This window comes from Tasmannia lanceolata, unplaced genomic scaffold (assembly GCF_043159265.1).
Source record: "Tasmannia lanceolata isolate RefF3 unplaced genomic scaffold, GAP_Taslan_0.1 ptg000019l, whole genome shotgun sequence".
NCBI lineage: Eukaryota > Viridiplantae > Streptophyta > Magnoliopsida > Canellales > Winteraceae > Tasmannia > Tasmannia lanceolata.
This window is the reverse complement of record NW_027518696.1, coordinates 10,295,727-10,315,000: the sequence shown is the minus strand read 5'-3', so window position 1 is coordinate 10,315,000 and position 19,274 is coordinate 10,295,727. Positions and strand designations below refer to the sequence as shown.

At 37.6% G+C, this 19,274-nt stretch overlaps 1 protein-coding gene across 3 annotated transcripts in view; it reads left to right on the top strand.

The window, feature by feature from the left end:
• Positions 1 to 17,308, top strand: part of LOC143852646 (C2H2 and C2HC zinc fingers superfamily protein) — an 18,093-nt gene extending 785 nt beyond the window's left edge. For 2 of the 3 annotated variants that reach the window (XM_077362145.1, XM_077362146.1), the window contains exons 2-11: positions 2,520 to 2,631; positions 3,780 to 3,860; positions 3,952 to 3,979; positions 4,141 to 4,223; positions 7,315 to 7,347; positions 12,491 to 12,569; positions 12,673 to 12,725; positions 16,365 to 16,425; positions 16,665 to 16,747; positions 17,001 to 17,308. In XM_077362145.1, the coding sequence (XP_077218260.1) occupies positions 2,611 to 2,631; positions 3,780 to 3,860; positions 3,952 to 3,979; positions 4,141 to 4,223; positions 7,315 to 7,347; positions 12,491 to 12,569; positions 12,673 to 12,725; positions 16,365 to 16,425; positions 16,665 to 16,747; positions 17,001 to 17,093 (615 nt within the window). In that variant the 5' untranslated portion in view covers positions 2,520 to 2,610 and the 3' untranslated portion in view covers positions 17,094 to 17,308. Of the gene's footprint in view, positions 1 to 2,454; positions 2,632 to 3,779; positions 3,861 to 3,951; positions 3,980 to 4,140; positions 4,224 to 7,314; positions 7,348 to 12,490; positions 12,570 to 12,672; positions 12,726 to 16,364; positions 16,426 to 16,664; positions 16,748 to 17,000 lie in introns of all 3 variants that reach the window. The other variant, XM_077362147.1, reaches the window with a different exon arrangement.
• The last annotated feature ends 1,966 nt before the right edge of the window (positions 17,309 to 19,274 follow it).

Here is a 19,274-nt window from a genome sequence, read left to right as displayed (position 1 = left end):
CTGAATTAGTTTTTAAGGATCTTTAGGAATTTTCTAGGCAGAAACTTGGTAGTGGATATTGTTATAATTTAGGGGGCCTATGGTGGATTTTAATCGAAATTTGGAGTGAGTTTAAGTTGACTTTGGTGGGCCTCATCATGAATGGAGGAAGCGTACAGTTTAATTGGTTTTGCAAAAACTGAGGTTGGTGGATTAAAGCAAACCAAAAAAATGTATGATTCCAATTGAACGTGCCCAGACATGCGGTTCAGACATCTTGTTTTAAGTGATTGTCTGATTTGTGTAGCATTAGTGCTTCCTTAGGCCCTGTTCGTTTGAGATTATGACAACCGATGTTGAGCCCCCAAACCGATTATTCGACTCAAAAAATGTAATTTGAGTCCAATAATCGGTTTGGGGGCTAACCATCTGTTGTCATAATCTTGAACGAACTGGGCCTTAGCTTGTGTTGGCCTTCCTTGGTTACTGCCTTACTAGTGCACCTGCTGTCCATTTGTGGGATGTGATGAGACCGAGAACAAAAGCCTAGTCTTGCTCTATTAACGGACATATTTGTCTTAGAGTTGCTACTAGGAATTCTCGTGAAGCTACGCTCTAAAAGACGAACCATTATTATATGGCACTATTCAATATTCTTGCCTGGGCAGGAAAAATCGTGGAAATATCCAAACAGGTTTTCTTTGGATTCTAAAGATGTAAGAGATGCATGTACCATCAAATTGGGATTTTTTAATGCATTGGGATTTTATTTTGAATGGTTAAACTGCTACGTGCCTATTTTAAATTGGGAGCATTCTTTGTTAGATTCAGGAAGTAGGCTGCGTGAAATAATTGCTCTTCATAAAGATGTCTTTACTGAACAGTATGAAGACTCACCAACTAAGATGAGGGACCATGGAGAATTATCTATTTCTGTAACTTATTATATCTACCAGGAATCTTACTGAAAATTACAAAGTGTATATCTATCAAACTTTCCTCTGGGTAGGTTATTTGGAAGGATCAGGACTGCATTGGGTAAAGAATTTCACAATTGACTACAACCATTTCAAACAAGAAATGTTCTGTGTGTAATCTAATTTTGGGCCAGGTCACGTCTAAATTCAGTCTTGCTACATCCAAGGAGGCCACGGCTAATGAATTCTTTGAATGAATAAAGGATCAAGTATTAGTCGCGTGCTAGGGACCTGGTATATTCATAGTTTATTCATGCTATTATTGGTTTGTCTTTTCATACCCTTTTCTTTTCTGAATTTGAAAAATTAGCATCACTCTCTTTGATTGATGTCATGTGAAGCCCAACCAATATTGCTTCTATTTATCAATCGAGGAATCAAATGAAGTTTTTTTCCCCAAAGATTTTCAGAGTCAATCTGTAGGGGGTGCTTGGTTTGAAAAGTTCAGCATTGCGGATTGACTCGTATCAGTGCGGGCTCATCAATGTTTGTTAGGCACCCAGCGAATGAGTTTTTGTTTTTCCCTGCTTCTCGGTGGCATTTGTGATACACTTGTGGGTTAGGTGTGTGCCCAACCGTATCATCCGACGTGCACACTATTTCATCTGATACGCACTGTATCTTAGATGTAACACCTTGAATTAGGGAAACAAAGGGGACATAAAAAAGATAAGGGCAATAAAGGGTTGTATGCGATATTACCCTGTATCATGTCTTGGGTAGTAAACAAAACTAGGAGATACCACCCGATGTCCTTTTATCGGACAATATTTATGCCTATAGTGGCAGTACTTCTTGAATCTTGATAGAGTCCTCAGTATTTGGATTCCCCCCTTTTTTTATGACATTATTTATGTAAGATACTTATTTTTTATGGCAATACTTATTCTATGCGAGATACTAATTATGAGAGACCTTCCTCTAAGAATTGGAAGTTTTTTTTTTTCCAAAGATTTTTTAGAATGAATCCTTAGGGGGTGCTTGGCTTGAGAAGTTCAGCATTGCGGATCGAATCGCAGCAGGCGAACTCATCTATGTTTGCTAGGCACACAGATAAGGGGTCTTTGGTTTCTCCTGTTCATCTGTGGCATTTTTGATTCACTTGTGGAGTAGGTGTGTGTCAGACCGTATCATCCGACATGCACACTATTTCATCCTATACTCACCGTATCTTAGATGAAACATCTTAAATAAGGGAAATAAAAGGGCCACTAAAAAACAAGGACAATAAAGGGTTGTATGTGAGTAAACAAATCTGAGAGATATCGTCCGATGTCTTTTTATCAGACAATACTCATTCTATAGTGCCAATACTTCCTGATAAAGTCCTCAGAAATTGGATTTTATGACACTATTTTATGTAAGGTACTTATTATGAGTCTTTCTGCTAAGAATTGTCTTGTTTTCCCCTTACTTGGGAGTATGTTTATTTCACTTTTAACAAGACTTGCACCTTTCTATGTGTGTTGCTGACTGCGTTTCTTTGTTGTGTGGTTAGGTTGCAGTGCTGCACAAATTCTCTGTAGGTCTCTAGTATTTTTAATTCTCAAGATCTCTGTGCAGGTGTCTGACAGTGACTATGCTATTGAATGATCCGGCACTATTATTTAGCTTGCTCAGCAGAGAAAAGTATCTGTCATAAGATTTAATTGCAATGGCTCAGGCAAACAGTAATGTGAGTTCCATTATTTGAAAAATATTAATGACATATATCTTCCCGTTCTACCAAATTAAAATAGGATGGAAGATAGCATTATGTCATATGTGAGAAATTATATGATGAAGGGCCGTATAAACACTTACCCATCATCCCATCCTTGATGTTTGATCCAACAGCAGCTCACATTTTGAGGAGCTGCTGTTGGATCAAATATCAAGGGTGGTACTTCTGTCGTACCACCTTTAAGTGTTTATACGGCCTTTCGTCATATAATTTCTCATCATATGTTACTCTTATATATATATATATATATATATATATATATATATATATATATATATATATATAGGGAAAAGTGAGCGTACTCGGTCGAGTAGATAAGCTTATCTACTCGGTCGGCTAAAAACAATGGGGGCCCACATTTTTTGGGTGATCCAAACCATTCATTTGAAAGGTCCTTACCTAGATAGGGTGTCCACAAAAAATCAGCCCCATAGGATCATCCTAACCCATCCAACAATGGAGGGAAAATGGGCAGTTTTGTGGACAAATTGTGTCTATCCATTTTTCCCTCCACATTTGAATGGGTTATGATGATCCTATGGATCTGATTTTTTGTGGGCACCCTATGTAGGTAAGGGCCTTTCAAATGAATGGTATGGATCACCCAAACAATGTGGGCCCCCACTGTTTTTAACCCGACCGAGTAGATAAGCTTATCTACTCGACCGAGTAGGAACACTTTTCCGATATATATATATATATATATATATATATATATATATATAGAGAGAGAGAGAGAGAGAGAGAGAGAGAGAGAGAGAGAGAGAGAGAGAGAGCTGTTGGTGAGCTTAAGTGCACCATTTTTTTGGTGCGCTTAAGTTGTTATAACGCCTCCCATTGGTGCGCTTAAGCGGGACCCAAACATTTAAACGAATGGGAGGCGTTATAACAACTTAAGCGCACCAAAAAAATGGTGAGCTTAAGCGCACCAACAGTTTTCTCATATATATATATATATATACTTGCAATGGCTCAGTCAAACACTAATGTGAGTTCCATTATTTGAAAAAATCTTACTATAATGACATATCTTTCTGTTCTAGCATGTTAAAATAGGATGGAAGATAGCATCATTTATTATTTTTCTTTTTTATATACAGGCTGGTGGAGTTGACAACACCTATAGAAGGAAATGGAACCGAGAAGAATATTTGGAACGAGCCCGTGAACGGGAGCAGGAGGTTAGGATGTACTTTTCCACCTATGGTTTAAGTCATCAATGATTTTGTACTTCATTTCAACTTACCTGTGTTACTTTGGATTGTGATTTAGGAGGAAGAGGGGCACTTTAAATCCAAATGTAAGGCTCTATGTTTTTTTTCTCCCTGTTCATGTTCTCTGCACCTTAACAAAACTTGAAACAAGTGGATTGTAGGTTTGTAACTTGTAAGATGATTTTTCCTAGGACAAACCTATCTAACTGATACATTTTTTTGTTGAACATCATCTTTACATGCTTAGCAAAAGGTCCTCCAGTTCAAAGGAAACCCTTGAAGCACAGGGATTTTGAAGTAGACCTCAATTCCCGTTTGGGAAAAACCCAGGTTAGCCACTTCTGCTGTTATTGCTAAAGTTGTGATTCCATTTTTCTCATGTTCTGTCTTACACTTTTGTTGTTGTTAAGCACTAATTATATGTTGTGTGATGTTTCACATGACTATGTCTCCTTTTGGGATCGGCTGATTATTTGCACTAAGTAGATAATTTTTGGTGGTTGTCATTTTGTTTGGGAAGTTCTTATTTTACTTAATGTTTTATGGCACGGTTCATATTCTTTGTGGTCTTTGAATAGGTGTTGAGAACTTGAGATTGAAATTTCGATGGAATGGTGGGTTGGTGAATGAAAACTTCAAGCAAATTGAGCTGGATGCCTGCTGATTAATTGGTTATAGTGTTATATTGACTACTACAAATGGCTGTTACATTCAGTCAAAAAAAAAGAAAAAAGAAAAGAAATAGCTGTTATATTGGGTTAACTACTCAAACAACTGACCATTCAAGAGCTATAGGTTGTTGAGACTTGAGGATGCCTCCATTAAGTCCTAATATCACTAGTACTTCAAAAACCTTCGATCTCTCCCTTTTTACTCTCTCCACCTCCATTGGCCCCAAATTTCTTGAAGAACTTCAACCAAAGTTGAGTATGTTTGAATTAGGAGGAAACCATCTTGACAGCTCTTCTTTGAGGGATTTCTATGAAGTTTATTTTCCCAACTTCTATAAAGATCTTAGACCATAAACCAATCAATCCCAAAAGCCTTTCCTCCATAATTTCCCCATTCATAAATAAGCTTCCCACGTCTGACGTCCTTAACAATCCTTCTAACAAGGTTTCAAATTTCAATTGAACCGACACAAAACGACCGAAATGTTTCCGTTTCCATCCCTATCATCACCGAAACCAAATTGGCCGAAATGTCTAATCCAAAATCTTAAGTGTAATAGCCGTATACTATATTGTATGTTGCCTACATAATTATTTTTATATGAATTGCATGCGAAATGTGGTGCATGCATTATTTATAAATATTCATTAGATTTACATGTGAAATTTGGTATGTTCTAAATTATGTTCAATAGTGAATGTCACTAGGTGTTCAATGTTTTTAAACCATTATAGATCCTTGTCTTGTCTTGCTTATGTGAAGATTTTTAAGTGTGTATTTGTGTTTTTTCTCGCATTTTTTAAAGTTTCATCTTTATATTCTATCATTTGCATATGTCGCCATATGTTTACATGGTTTTACAGGATTTCCACTGAAATTTCCAACTGAAATCGAAAGCTTTCCATTTCCGTGGCGTCCAAAACCCAGCCGAAATCAAAATTTAGAACATTGCCTTCCAATAGCGTATACCTTGTTCTAAAAAATCCTTCTATTTCTCTCATTCCATGTTCCCAGTGTGCCTTTATCACCGCAAAAGGCATGCTCCACTCTTTAAGTAAATTGGAAGTGGAAGCTGGAAAAATCCGTGAATCTAAACCACTTTAAAATAGCGATCTACAACAATATTTTCACTTCACAGTTAATAAAGAGATGGCTGCGAGCCTGACTCATTGTGCCAACTTTAAGCATTTTCTTTTCGATTTGTCAATAAAATTTATCTTCCTCCGCACTGCAATGGTGCCACCCAGAAAGGTGAACCCTTGAAGGAATAAAAGCAAGCCACAACTTGGTCAATGTCTATTAGGGGTGTCAACGGACCCACTTCGGATTGGATCCACCTATGTCTCAGCCATGATCCATTTAAATCCTTTATCGGTCTGATCGGATTCAGAGTGTTCTTCGCATCCTACTTCTCAGTTCCGAGCCCTTTCAAATCGGACTGTCCATCGTAGTGTCCAAGTAGGTCCTACTTATGTTGTACACAGTTAAAATTCTCAAAAGACAGAGAGGGCAAGTTGCAACGGCAACAACACAGCAGATTAGAGACTGAAAGTCAATGGTTAGAGAAGGAATAGAAGAGAACTCGAGACTTGAGGTGGATGAATGGCACAATACTGCAAACAGAAATCACTCAGAAAATAGATATGGCTTATTTTTACTAAAAACCCCTTGAAATAATACCTGATGTTATAAAGATTGAAGGGTATTTTAATAAAATAATGTAATAATATCAGATTTCGGGCTGTCCCGCGGGCTTTTATTAGTTGTCTGGATCCGATCGGTAATTTTTTCGAATCCTATGATCGGGATCCGAAATATGTCTATAGATCCTAGTAGTGTGTCTAGGTCATGTCCATTAAATTTCGGATTCGGATAGTCCATCGGACTGTCTTGATCATCCATTGACACCCCTAATGTCTTTGAAAAATCGCCCTTCCCTTGATCATGAAGGAATAACTCTTAGGTTCTCCTCCGGTCCATGTGGAGTAATAGACTCAAACGAGGCGGAAGCTAGAGCACTACTTGCTGGTTATTGAAGTACAACTCTTCCTCTTGTAATCTGAATTTTACTTTTGCAATGCTATTATCTGTTTTAAAAAAAAAAAATTTACTTTTGCAATGCAATTATCTGATAAAAAAAAAAAAAGAATCACCACCCTTCCCTAAAGAAGGTCTAAAAAAATTGAACTAAAAACTTGCATTGGGGATTTTAAACCCAAATCATCTTATCGCTTTTTGAAAACAAATGGGAGATGTTTCTAAAAAATAATTCCTGATGAATTACCATTCAAAGAAAAGTAATTCCAGGAGACTGAAACTCATTATCCTTGAGATTTCTTCTCATAACTAAACCCAAACCACTCTTCCACGCCCGAGAGTTTTTGTGGGAAAACTTGGCTTACCAGTGACAAACACAATCACCTAAGTTTTTGTGTGTGTGTGTGTGTGCGTGCGTGCAATTTTTCTGGCAAGCCCTGTGCAATTTTTCTGGCAAGCCCCCAAAAAAGACTGTTTTAAATCCAGTTGTGGCACCATTCAAAAATAAATAAATCCAGTTGTGGCTGATCACAAACACCAAAATCCGCTTCAACCATAAAAGTATTATAAAAGAACTGAAAAACAAGCAACATACCCTTCCTATGCAGTTGATTAGTACTAAATTGGGAGTTAGAGTTCCTTTCCTCTTGCTTGCATATTTCTTCCTTCCCTCTTCTCACATATTTCCTAATTTTGGTGTTTGTTGTTGCAGGTTGTCACTCCAATAGCACCTTTAAGCCAACAGGTAATTTCTTTACAATTTACTTATTGTAGGATATATTGTTGAATAAGCACATCGCTTTTGTTGCATTGTTGGTTATATGAATTGTTGTGATAAATCAATCCACTATTTCTTCATGATAGTCTTTCAGAAATCAGCCCACATATTTGAAACTTTTTATCCCAATGTATTTCTAAGTTTAAGTTATCTTGTATGTGAGCCCTCCATATTTGATTTTTGGAGAGAAATTAATTGCTCGTATGGTCATATACAGTAAGGTGTTAGGTCTTCTACAAACCAAAGTCTCACCCTCAAGCATGGAAACTGATAATCATAATTTTGGGAAGGTTTAAGCAAGATCGGAACTATGTAGAGGAGGTTTTGCGGTGATGCTTTCGCGTCTTCAGGGTTTGGTTTTGCAGAGTTTCAATGAATTCAATCATGGATGGTTTGTTGTTTTTGCACAAGATTTTCATATTCTAAAATTCTGGGGCATTCATTGGGCTTTGAAGCTTAACATGATGCATTTAGCTGTTGGGAATTGAAACCAACCATGAGTGAATGTTTGTTAGCTGGTGGGGTCAAGTCTTGGTGATGAGGTGTTTTTATTATGTATGATGGGATAGTTAGGCGATGCCTCTTTTACGGGATTTATGTTTATCCTTTCTCCTCTGGCGATAAACTGGTTGGTAATTTTTCCGTAATCATCTTTTTCTCAAAGAGAATTCTAAGCCCCCTTAGAGTCCTAACTTAGTTGAAGGTGTTGGCGTTGCTTATCAACTTGTACAATTTGTATTTTGGCTTGTAGGTCACATTTATTTCAATGATCACATGGAGAAAAAACATATTATGGACTCGCCCTTGAACTTACAACAAAGTGACTAAACAGCTTAAAACTGCTACCTGTCTTAACATCCGTAGCTTTCTAACTTACTATGGTTGGATGCTTCTGTCGGCCCAACATATCCTGTTCAACACAACACGAAATGCTTCATGGATACTTTTTTGGGTCAAATAATTGTCTTGTTTCATACACAGTCATCTCTATTCGAATTAACTATTATGTTTTTAGGGATTGAGCCTCTAGCTCAATGGTCAAGGCTTTGTTCTTCAACCTGGAGGTCGGAGGTTCAATCCCAGGTTCCCTACCAGAAAAAAACTACTATGTTTTTTGCTTGTTAGTGTCTTTAGATTTGTAATTATAACTTATATGTCAGTCTTACAAATGCTATTTTAAATTTATCAGTAATTCCTTCGTCTATAACAATTCTATTTAAGTTCTATGATATATTTTTATTGATGTCTTCTGTCTTATCTCATGGCTCATCGGTATGTGTGTCCTATATCCGTATCTGTATCCGTATAGTATCTAGGTATCATAATTTCTAATAGGGTTGCATTGACCGTTGAGAGACGATGAAAATTAATCTGGTTGAATTTGAGCTGGGGTGGCAGTCAAAATTCAAGAATGTGGGCGAATCAGGCACCCAATGTTGGATCACAACTTGGCAGCACTATTGGGGAAATATTGTAGTGGTTGTGCTCAAGACTTAGGCTATCTAAGTAGAGTTACCCTAGAGATTTGTAGACACTATTGAGGAGATTGTTGGTGGTACTACTAGCCATCGTCATAGTATCACTTTTTGCCCTTATCTTTCAGTGAGCTAATGAGTTGCAGATTATTTGGTTCAGGAGGGTCTCCCTAGAGATCCTATTATTATTTCCGAGTCATTTCCTATAGTGGACGTTTTCTGAGTTTTTTTGTATACTTTTTCCTTGTCTGTTATGTTTCCTTTGCTTGAGGCCGGTCTTGGAGCTTCCCTTACACGCTTTGGTATTTTGCTTCATAAGGATCTTGTTACCATTCGAAACAAATGAAGGCTATCTATGTCAACAAGTTCCTTTAAAAAAAAAATCCATGTCAACAAGTAATTGAAGCCAATGATATGTGATTTTTTATTTTACCATAGTTGTTGGATTGAAGGGTTTCATCTATTTGGAATGATTTGAAGGGAGTCTATCAAGGATTCTTTGATCCCACAAATTCTGGGAATGGTTTCAAATTTTGGTTTCGGAATGCGTTTCAGTCCTCACAGAAACCAAATTTTCGGCCAAAATCCGACGAAACCATTTAAAACAATATTTTATTCCATACAATATTTTGGCCAAAATTTCGAGAAAATATTAAATAATTAAAATCTCCTTTTACTGGCGGTCATGACCGCCGGTATAGCAAAAAATTAAAAAAATCAAGATTTTTGGTCGATATCCTAAAATTTCGGAAAAAAACTTTGAAATTTCGAAATTTCGGCTGAAAAAATGTACCGTTTCCATTATGTGTGATTTTGATTTCGGTTTTGATGGATTTCGGTCGAAATTTAAAACCATGATTCTGGGGTTCAAGGTACAGATTTATGTTCAAGTGATATAATCCAAATGTGAAGAAGGGGTATTTCGATTTGCTTGGTTGTTGGACTGAAATGGTATTAAATCTGCAAAGGATTATTTGATTACTCAAAGTACAAGGTATGTAATTGATGTTTTCTGAAGTTTTGGCATGATGTAAGGTGATGTTCCTCTTGTATTCTGTTTCGCGGATCTAATTTGTTTTCCTGAAAAGCCTAATCTAATATGCATAATATGGGATGCACAGATGGGTGGGTTGACATGGACCTAAGTTGTTGGCGTATATGGAACAATAATAGAGGGCCTGAGGGATTGCTTTTTTCCTTGCGTTCAATGTTACAAACTTCGAATATATGGGAGATTCACTGAGAGCTGTAATGCCAAAGTTTCAGCTAAAAAAATTAGCTTTGTGGATATGGAAGATTTTACAAAGCAATTTGTTAGCCAGATTTTCAGAGGGACTTGAATTTTTTTACTGCCAAGTGATGTGGTACATCATTGAATTTAATGATGATGGTTGATGTCAAATTTCAAAATATTTTTGTTGGATATTATGGTCAGAAGGGGATTGAAATATTTTACTGCCAAGTGATGTGGTACATAATTGGATTTATATGCTGGAGGTTGATGTCAAATTTAAAAAATACTTTTGTCAGATATTATGGTTAGAACAAATGAACATTGTCTTAGCTTTCCATTAGTTTGCGGTCACTTTTCAAGTTGTCAACTGTTCTCGTTCAAGTATATATGTTCAATATTATTTGTTATGCCAGGTTGTGGATTTCTTGGAAGTGGATAAGAAGGTTATTTATGTTAGACATTGGTGTGGCCTTTTAGTCAATTTTGCTTGGATATGGTGAATGCTAGCTATTTTAAGCATGATAATAATTGTGATTATTTTTGCTTAATCTGTAGAAGCTTGTGTTTGCTTATTATTGCATTACTGTGGAGATACATGTTAAGTAAATAGATGGATTTAATTAATTGTTGAGATTAATTAATGATCGTCAACAGGTATTGTCTGCTACTCATACGGCATAGACCAGCCCCGACATTTGGGATGTGCGGGATGAGGCCGATTATGAGGAGGTAATACATCGCCTCGACATCTGGGATGTGCGAGGAGATAATTGGCCGCCCTGGTTCCATAGGAGATCAGGATGATTGACCTGTTTCAGAGCCATAATAAGGTATTCCCGAGATTAGTCGAATGAGCCTTATAGTCGTTGAGGACTGATCCTGCATGGTGTAACCGCATGACGATATATCTAGTTCCGGATAGCTGAGAGCTTTTTAGATTTACACCATGGCGTGTGCACTGAGTGCGACATGTGCTTGAGACCACTACCTACAGGTGCAGGATTAATCCCTTTTACCTAGCACCGTGTGTAAGGAGCCGGTTTCGTAGGTAACCCTTGTGCTCTTAGGACCCTTTGCTTTGCTATGAAGTTGAGGTCTGATGCTCGCTACTTTGGCATGCTAACCTGCGGTTGTGATCGATTCGACCTATGGAGCATTGCAGGGAAAGCAGTTAGACCGATACGGAATAGCATTGTGGTTGGGGAAGATCTCATGAGATTTACACTATGGCTGGGCTATGGCGTGCACTTATTTCTCTTTATCTGCCGTGGCATTTTAATCGGGTTTTCTATTAGTCATTTTGCAAACTGTTTTCTAAATCTATTTATATAATTAGATATGCTTATTTTAGAAAATGGTTTTGCAAAGCATTGGTTTACTCGACAAATGAACAAGTGCATGTTGAGGTGAATGGGTGCTCTTTGGGATTAGAGCAGTTCATCTCGGTGTATATCGTGTGGGTCTAGGGCAGACTAGATGGGATTGTGATGTTGTCGTGCTGGTCAGATGGAGATTTAGTACGGTGCTCTGGTTGAGGAGATGATTGTTCCCTAAGGTATCACCTCTAAGGTTTCAGACTTTCAGTATTTGAGGTCAGGCTTGGATGGCTGTGATTGCTAGATTGTTGGTTTTGTGCCGTTCGTTTGACTGCCTCTATGGTTTGGCAGGTTGGTAATTATCATTGAACCTGAAGGGTTTTTGGTGATTTGAGTTACTAATGGTACAACTGTAATAAAGTCGAAGAGGGAGGGCTGTTTGTTTGCTCTTGAAAGTCTAGAGATTTTGAGGGTAATTTGGGCATTACCAAGTTTCCTCTCTCTCTATATATATATAAGTGAGCTTATGGCTCATTCTAAACATACATGAGAGTTCTCTCCTCCCTCTTCTTTCCCCCCTAACATCTTTCCATCCACCCTCGATCTCACACGTCCATCTTCATCAGACTGATTTTTTAGCCACTGGGAGACATTAATTTCCTGATTTTTTAGCCACTTCACCCGCCCTACTCCTCACCACTTGGAGATACTAGTTTATCATGAACAAAAAAAATTCATGGTATCCAAACGTGCCCTAAATAGGAAGCGTACTCTTAATTGCGAGAAAACACATAGGAAGCATGTGGGAAGCGCGCTTCCCCTAAATTTTAGGAAGCGAGCAGAACTTAGCTTCCGCGCAAGCTTATGGGGAAGCGAGCTTCCCATCCAACTAAGAAGTTTTCGCTAACTATGATAGATCCCATCAACAGACAATTGGTAGAGAAACATTTCCAAATACTTGAACTTATGAGTATAATTTTTGCAACCATTCAACAAAAAAAAAAAGAGTATAATCTTTGCAGAATTACTCCTATGTTGTCCATTTTGCTTGTTAGCACTCAGTACCTCATTTTATTTCCTTGCAGGCTGGATACTACTGTGGGGTTTGTGAATGTGTAGTGAAGGACTCCGCAAACTACTTAGACCATATTAATGGAAAGAAGCGTATGTATTTTCTCAATATGTGCTGTTTTGTGCATTTCTTTCATGACCTGTTCTTCTAACAATTTTTTTGCTTCTTGATGGTTTTGTTGATGGCTTTTTTTAGATCAAAGAGCTTTGGGTATGTCTATGAGGGTAGAACGGGCATCTCTTCAACAGGTAGGTTTACTTAGCTGCAATGACTTCTTTTGAGCAGTGAAAACATGACAGGCCTGATAAATTTCTTTTTCGGTCATTGACATTAACTAATGGTCTGAATAAAAAGCATTAAAGTACATTATATTGTTTGGAAGATATCGGTAGCCTATTGTTTGTTGTTGTTTTTTTTTTTTGAGAAGGTAACGTAAATTGTTTGTTGTTTCTTTTATATCTATTATTATTTAATAATTTATGCATGAGGAACATAACAGAGAACATGACCTTAGATAGGAGAGAATGTAAGAAAATGATCCATGTAGACGAACCCAACTAGTGTCAGGTTTAGACTTAGTCAATTTGAGCCAGGTAGATCCTTTCATCTTCTTCATGAAAATTTTCTAAAGGATTCTAGCCGACCCCAACTAGTTTGGGACAAAGGCTTAGTTGAGTTGAGTATTATTTAATAATATATGCATGAGATGTCTCTCTTGCAAAAAGTCATGTTGCGAGAAACTCAAGTTAAGTTTTGGTTCTAAGCTAAAATGTCTGATGAACATCGATGATGTTCTTTTTCATTGTCCTCTTATTCATTTGGATACATATGGCCAGTCAGGCATGTACAAGGTCATTGTGTGAAAGACAACGTATACACATATTATGTGGGTGGAACCTCTTGATATGCACCTTTCTGCATTATTTCCGGTGAGGATTCACATAAAGAAAGAAAGAAAAAAGAGTCTACATGGAACTTTGCATCTCAAAAAGGGCAAATGTTGGATGGGCAACACAAATGGTATTGGCTTATCAAAGAAGGCATACAAACAATGAATGAGAGGCAACGCTATTATGTATGCCGTTTTTCTTTTTTCTTTTTTCTTTTTTCTTTTTTTTTTTGGGGGGGGGGGGGGGGGGGGGGGGTTGAATTTATAGAGGTGGTCATGGAAGAAAGAGAAGAAATATGGAGACAGATGCAATCTTTCCCATTAAAATGAGTTTGTTTTGGGAAAGTGCTCAAAGTCAATGAGTATTGTTCAGCCGTTGGAGGAAGTTCTACATGGTGGTTCCAGGCATTGTTTGGCAACCAAATCCTCGAGAAGATCCTGATTTGTGGGTTTTGGTACCCATGGAGAAAGAACTGACATAGAAGCGACGGGAGGGGAGAGGGACATGTCACATTTACAGAGGCAGCTGTGGAAGCCAAAGAAGGAATATAGAGATCGAAATGCAACCTTTGCAGAGTGGGTTTGTAAGGGGCAAGTGCTCGAAGTAAATGGGTGTCATTCAGCCATTGGAGGAAGCTCTGCATGATGGTTCTAGGCATTTTGACAACTAAATCCTTGAGAAAATCCTGATTTGTGGGTATCGATACCCATGGAGAAAGAATGGACATAGGAGCGGTGGGAGGAGCTGTTGATCACTGAAAATCATTGAAAAGTTAGGTGGCACTAGTGACTATTTCCAGGCAGACTGGATGGGGTCAAGGCTTCACAGTCAGATATAGAGAGGCATTGCATCAGTTTGGCAGAAGCCATGGACCATGATTGGAAATAGTTCCATTGGCAGAGGAATCAAAGACTGTCCTTCCCATAGTGGTTGTTGAAGGTGAAGCCTACTGCCAGATGTAGAAGAAGGGATGAGATGGCCAAAGTTGAGGAGGAATGATGTGGATTGGAGGCCCAATAAGTGGCATATTTTGCCCATTAGACTTTTAGGGATTTATTTTCATAGTATTCAGTTTCTCGGATTTTTATTTCCCTGTTTTTAGTTTTAGGGATTTTATTTTCCATCAAACTTTATTTCCAAGCTATTTTAATTGCCTGCATAAGTCTCGTCTTAGAGCTTTTATTTTCCCTCATGTATTAGGTATTATTAGCTTTTGATGATTAATTGAATTGAATACATATTTTCTTCCCTCCAATCTTCTCTTCTCTCTTCTTCCTCCTTCCATCTTCCCCTTCTATTCTTCCTCTTCGCTTCTTCTTCTCTTCTCTTTCTCCTCTTTCTTCTATTTCTCTTCCCTTGCCTACATCAGTCTCGTATCAGAGCATTCTGTTGCGTCGACCCTACATCAAAGTGGTATCAGTGCTAAGGATCCAACTCGTCATCTCCATCTCAGCTCCATCAAAGATTCAAAACCATTCCAAACACCATCCTTTTTCCCTGTGCAACAGACCCAACTTCTTGCCCTTCTAAACCTATTCTGTAACCATCCCAAAACAATATCTAAGCCGCCCCTTCATCCACCTTCCGAAACCCAAACCGGAAGCCCCTATCCCCTACCCAAAACCGAGGTTTTAAATTTCGGTTTCGGCTTCGGCCGAAATCATGTAAAAATTATGATAATGAATTAATGATTTCGTTTTTAAAAAAATTTTGACCGAAATTTCTAAAATTTTGGTGTGAATTTCAGTTGAAATTTCGGCTATTCCGATGTAAATTTCATAAAATTTCGGTGGAAATGTTGTAAAAATGGCTAAAAACGAAATTTCTGCAACATTTCGGCGAAATCTGAAATTTTGCCGAAATCTTGTGAAGAAACGACTTCATGTAAATTTCGTTTCGGCCGTGGCTGAAACCAAAATATTTCGGTCATTTCGTTTCGTTTCGGCCGAAATTTAAAACCATGCCCAAAACCGCTATATTCATAGAAAACCCTCTTAAACTGGTCCCTAAACTCCTTAAATTTCCGCAGACAATTGCCACCCAAATCCCACCTTTAAATTCAGCTGGTCTATTGAATATATTTGTGCTTATTCTAACATTTCAGAAAGTTTCATCCTAAAATTCCATCATTTGCCTACGCTTCCGTGAATTTATAAGATTTCCACCGAAATTTTCACCGAAGACAAATTGTTTTTGTGCCAACCGAAACAGAAAACAAAACGATCTGAAATGCATAAATCAAAATCGTCACTGTAACAGTAGTAAACGATTTCAGTATGTATTAGTATGTGAAATGTGCATTATCTATAATTATTTATATAATTTACATGAAAATTTTGGATGTACTAAATTAACAGACATGCTCGCGGATGTGTATTTCATTACGTGTTAGATGTTTTAAAACCATTATGTACGGTTGTATTGCTTATGTGATGATTTTCCAGTGGTTATTTGTGCTTATTCAAGCATTTTATGAATGTTAGTCTTTAAATTCTATCATTTGCACATGTTTCCATATGTTTTCGTGATTTTACAGGATTTCCACATAAATTTCCATCCGAAACAGAAACACTTTGTTTCCTTGGCGACCGAAACCGAATCCGAAACTGAAATTAAAACCTTGGGTAAACTGGGTCTAGGTTTCATGTTACGGTTTCTATATGCGTTTCGGAAATGGAAACATGTTGGTTTCGGATGGAAGTTTTGGTGGAATTCTTGTAAAATCCTGGTAACATATGCAAATGATGGCCATTTAAGATTAAACTTCAGGTTGTGCTAAAATTGTAATGATTTTGCATGCTTTGATTTTGTTCGTTTTTGTAAAATTGTAATGATTTCGCATGCAACTTGAGTTATCCTCGTTTTTTCTTTGTACTTGGTTCCATGCGATTGTAGCTTTGTGTTTCTAGAATTAAAATATGAAACGGCCATTTCAATTGATACCACATGGTTCTAGAACTCATTCTTATATGCAAAAGGTACATTATCTGTTCATAGGTCCAAGAACGATTTGAAGTTCTCAAGAAAAGGAAAGTCACAAGCGGCTTTACAGAGCAGGGTATGACAAAATTAAATTCCCATTATTTTTGTTTTATTGTAATTTTTTTCGGAGCTGGTATGCATAGTTCCTTGTCAATTAATGCTATAATCCAGTCGTGCCATACACCTTTTTGTATGGGTGTTCTAAAAAGATTCTCAAATAAGGAAAAAAATTCAAAAGGAAATGACAATTGGCATTATTTTTTCATACATTTGAATTGTTGTGTATATAATCGATCACTATATCTTTGATTTCAGATCTAGATGCGAGGATATTAAAACAGCAACAAGAGGAGGAGGAACAGAAGCGCCTGCGGCGAGAAAGGAAGAGAGAAAAGAAGGTAACCACTGAATACTCCACTTGACAAACATATAGGGCCCATTTGGATACATGGATTTTATAATCCATGATTTAAGCTTATAAAATCCATGTATCCTAACGACCGCATAGTCCGGCAGATCTGGATTTCTGGGTACATGATTTTTGTTTTTGTTTTTTGGATAAATCTTCTGGGTACACGATTACTAGTATAAAACTTGTAATGTTGAGCATGGCAAGAGTCTTTTGCTAATTGAGAAATTTTTGGCACTCAGAAAGAGAAGGCGGTGGAGGAGAACGCTGAGGAGGGTGATCCCGATGTTGCTGCCATGATGGGATTTGGAGGTTTCCGTGCATCCAAAAAATGAAGATGTGGGATTCTTTATGTTACCTCTTTCTCCAACTAAGAGTGTATGTTCTTTTTCCTAGCTATCTTGCCAGGAATTTGAATTTTTGGTGTGACTCAGGTCTGTGCTGGTGATAGCCTAATCAGTGTATCCCTAGGAGGCTCCCAGTGGTTTCTAATGTACATTTCTTAAAGTATTTCTATCAATAACCAATGCTTGGAATATGAAGTTTATCATCCCACCTCTTGTATGAATTGCTTTTCATTAGGAAAAATAGTTAGAATGAGAAACCCAATAATGCAGAGCATGGCAAGAACAAAATGGTATTAAGATTTTGCTTGAAAGTGAAACTCAACAAGAAAATGAGATGAACCAGGGGTGCAATTTGGATGAGTTGCACCCTTAGATGAACATGTCCTTTTGCATATCTTCTAAAGGTAATTTGATAACGTGATTTGCTAGGCAATTTCACAGAGAGCAATTTTGCGGCTGACTTTTGCATGAGAGAACAGTCTCATTTTTCAGCAGATTTTGTCTTATTCATTTATTCAGCTGAGATTGCTGTTCTCTCGTGCGAAATGCTTTTCCGCGAAATTGCCTAGCAAATCCCAGTTTCCCATGCTGTAAGCTTTGTCAGTGTTTTTTTAGGTGTAGTCTTTGTAAGTTTTCAAATGGCCATGGGCATTCCACAACTGCATTTATAGATCTCCATCGTTTGCCTCAAACGTGTGAAGAAAACAGGGAGAAGGTGCTCAGTTCACAGGTGGGACCCACATTAGATCAGAGCCATTCATCTATGCTATATATGCCCCACAATTGGAGGCGGGGTGGAACATCTGACCATACATAGCTTTTTCAGCAGTGGCACGAACACCTGGCCAGTACAATACCTAGCCAGGTTATTCCTTCTTTTGTTCCAACGAATCATGGATCAAATGAATTTATTTATTTATTTTATTTAAAAGGGAAGTGATATATCCGCCCCTTTTCATTACTTGGGACACCAAAATATAGTGTATCTATGACTTGTAGAGGACTAGACTTACGTTGGTGGATGTGTCCAACGGCTCAGATTGCCTCGTACACTGATTTTGTTGTCCCAAGCAGTGAGAAAGGGAAAAGGGTCTTGCTGTATGGTTGCCAGGTTTTTTTTGTTCCCGGGAGTTATGTGGGAGAAAAAAAGAAGTCCTGGAAGTATCCTGGTAAAATAAAAATCCCATGTTTGGTTATGTGAGAGAAAAAAAATACCCTGGGAGATATGGTGGGCAAAAACAAAACCTTTGTTTGGTTGCTTGAACTGTTGCGTAGAAAAAAATTCTTCTCAAGCTTATTTTTGGTTCCTGAGTTTATTTTTGTTCCTGGGGTTATCTTGGGATGGGATGAAAAGGCAATCATTACAAAAGTGGGATTAGAAAATTCACCCCACAAGTAATCATTTCAAGAGTGGGATTAAAATAAACCTAGTGCTAAAAGGCAACCAAACATGGGATGGGACCAAAATTTAAGTTACTCTCCCACAAAACTCCCAGGAACAAAAAAAACCCGGCAACCAAACAGAACAACTTTTTTTTTTTAAATTTCAAGGGGGGCGAATTATCCGACAGGGGGTGCGAATTTACCATTGCCACTAAATAACCTTATTAATTTCCAAAACAATTTGGGACATCCCTATTAGTGTTTTTCTTCCTCTCAGCCGTTCGAGCCAAGCCAATAGGAAATCCCTTCTATCTGTTTTGCTTTATTTCTTTCCTTTCAATCTCTTCACCATTATCTAATGCCTTTCGTTTTGGATTTGGGTTAAGATTATCTAAGGTCATGTTTGTTTTGGATTTTGAGAATCGATTCTGTGTCCCAAACTGATTATGGGAACTGAAAATAGTACATACTAAAAAGGAATAAATTTGTCTCAGATTCTATAGCCGTGGCCATTTAAGCTTATTACTGAAACACATTCAATGAATATGCATGGAAATTAACTGACACTGTATGGTTCAAGGTTGATTTTGGATTGTATTGCTTTGCTTGATTTGGGCATGATTGAAGAGCGGTATTCGGTGTATATATGGGAATTAATATGCCGCCATGATTTGGGTCGTACCGATTACACTTAAAAATCAGTTTCTGGATTGTACTAGTTAGCTTGAATTCTGTATGATAAAAGATACATTTTGATGGAAATTCATTGGTGGCCTTGATATGCGT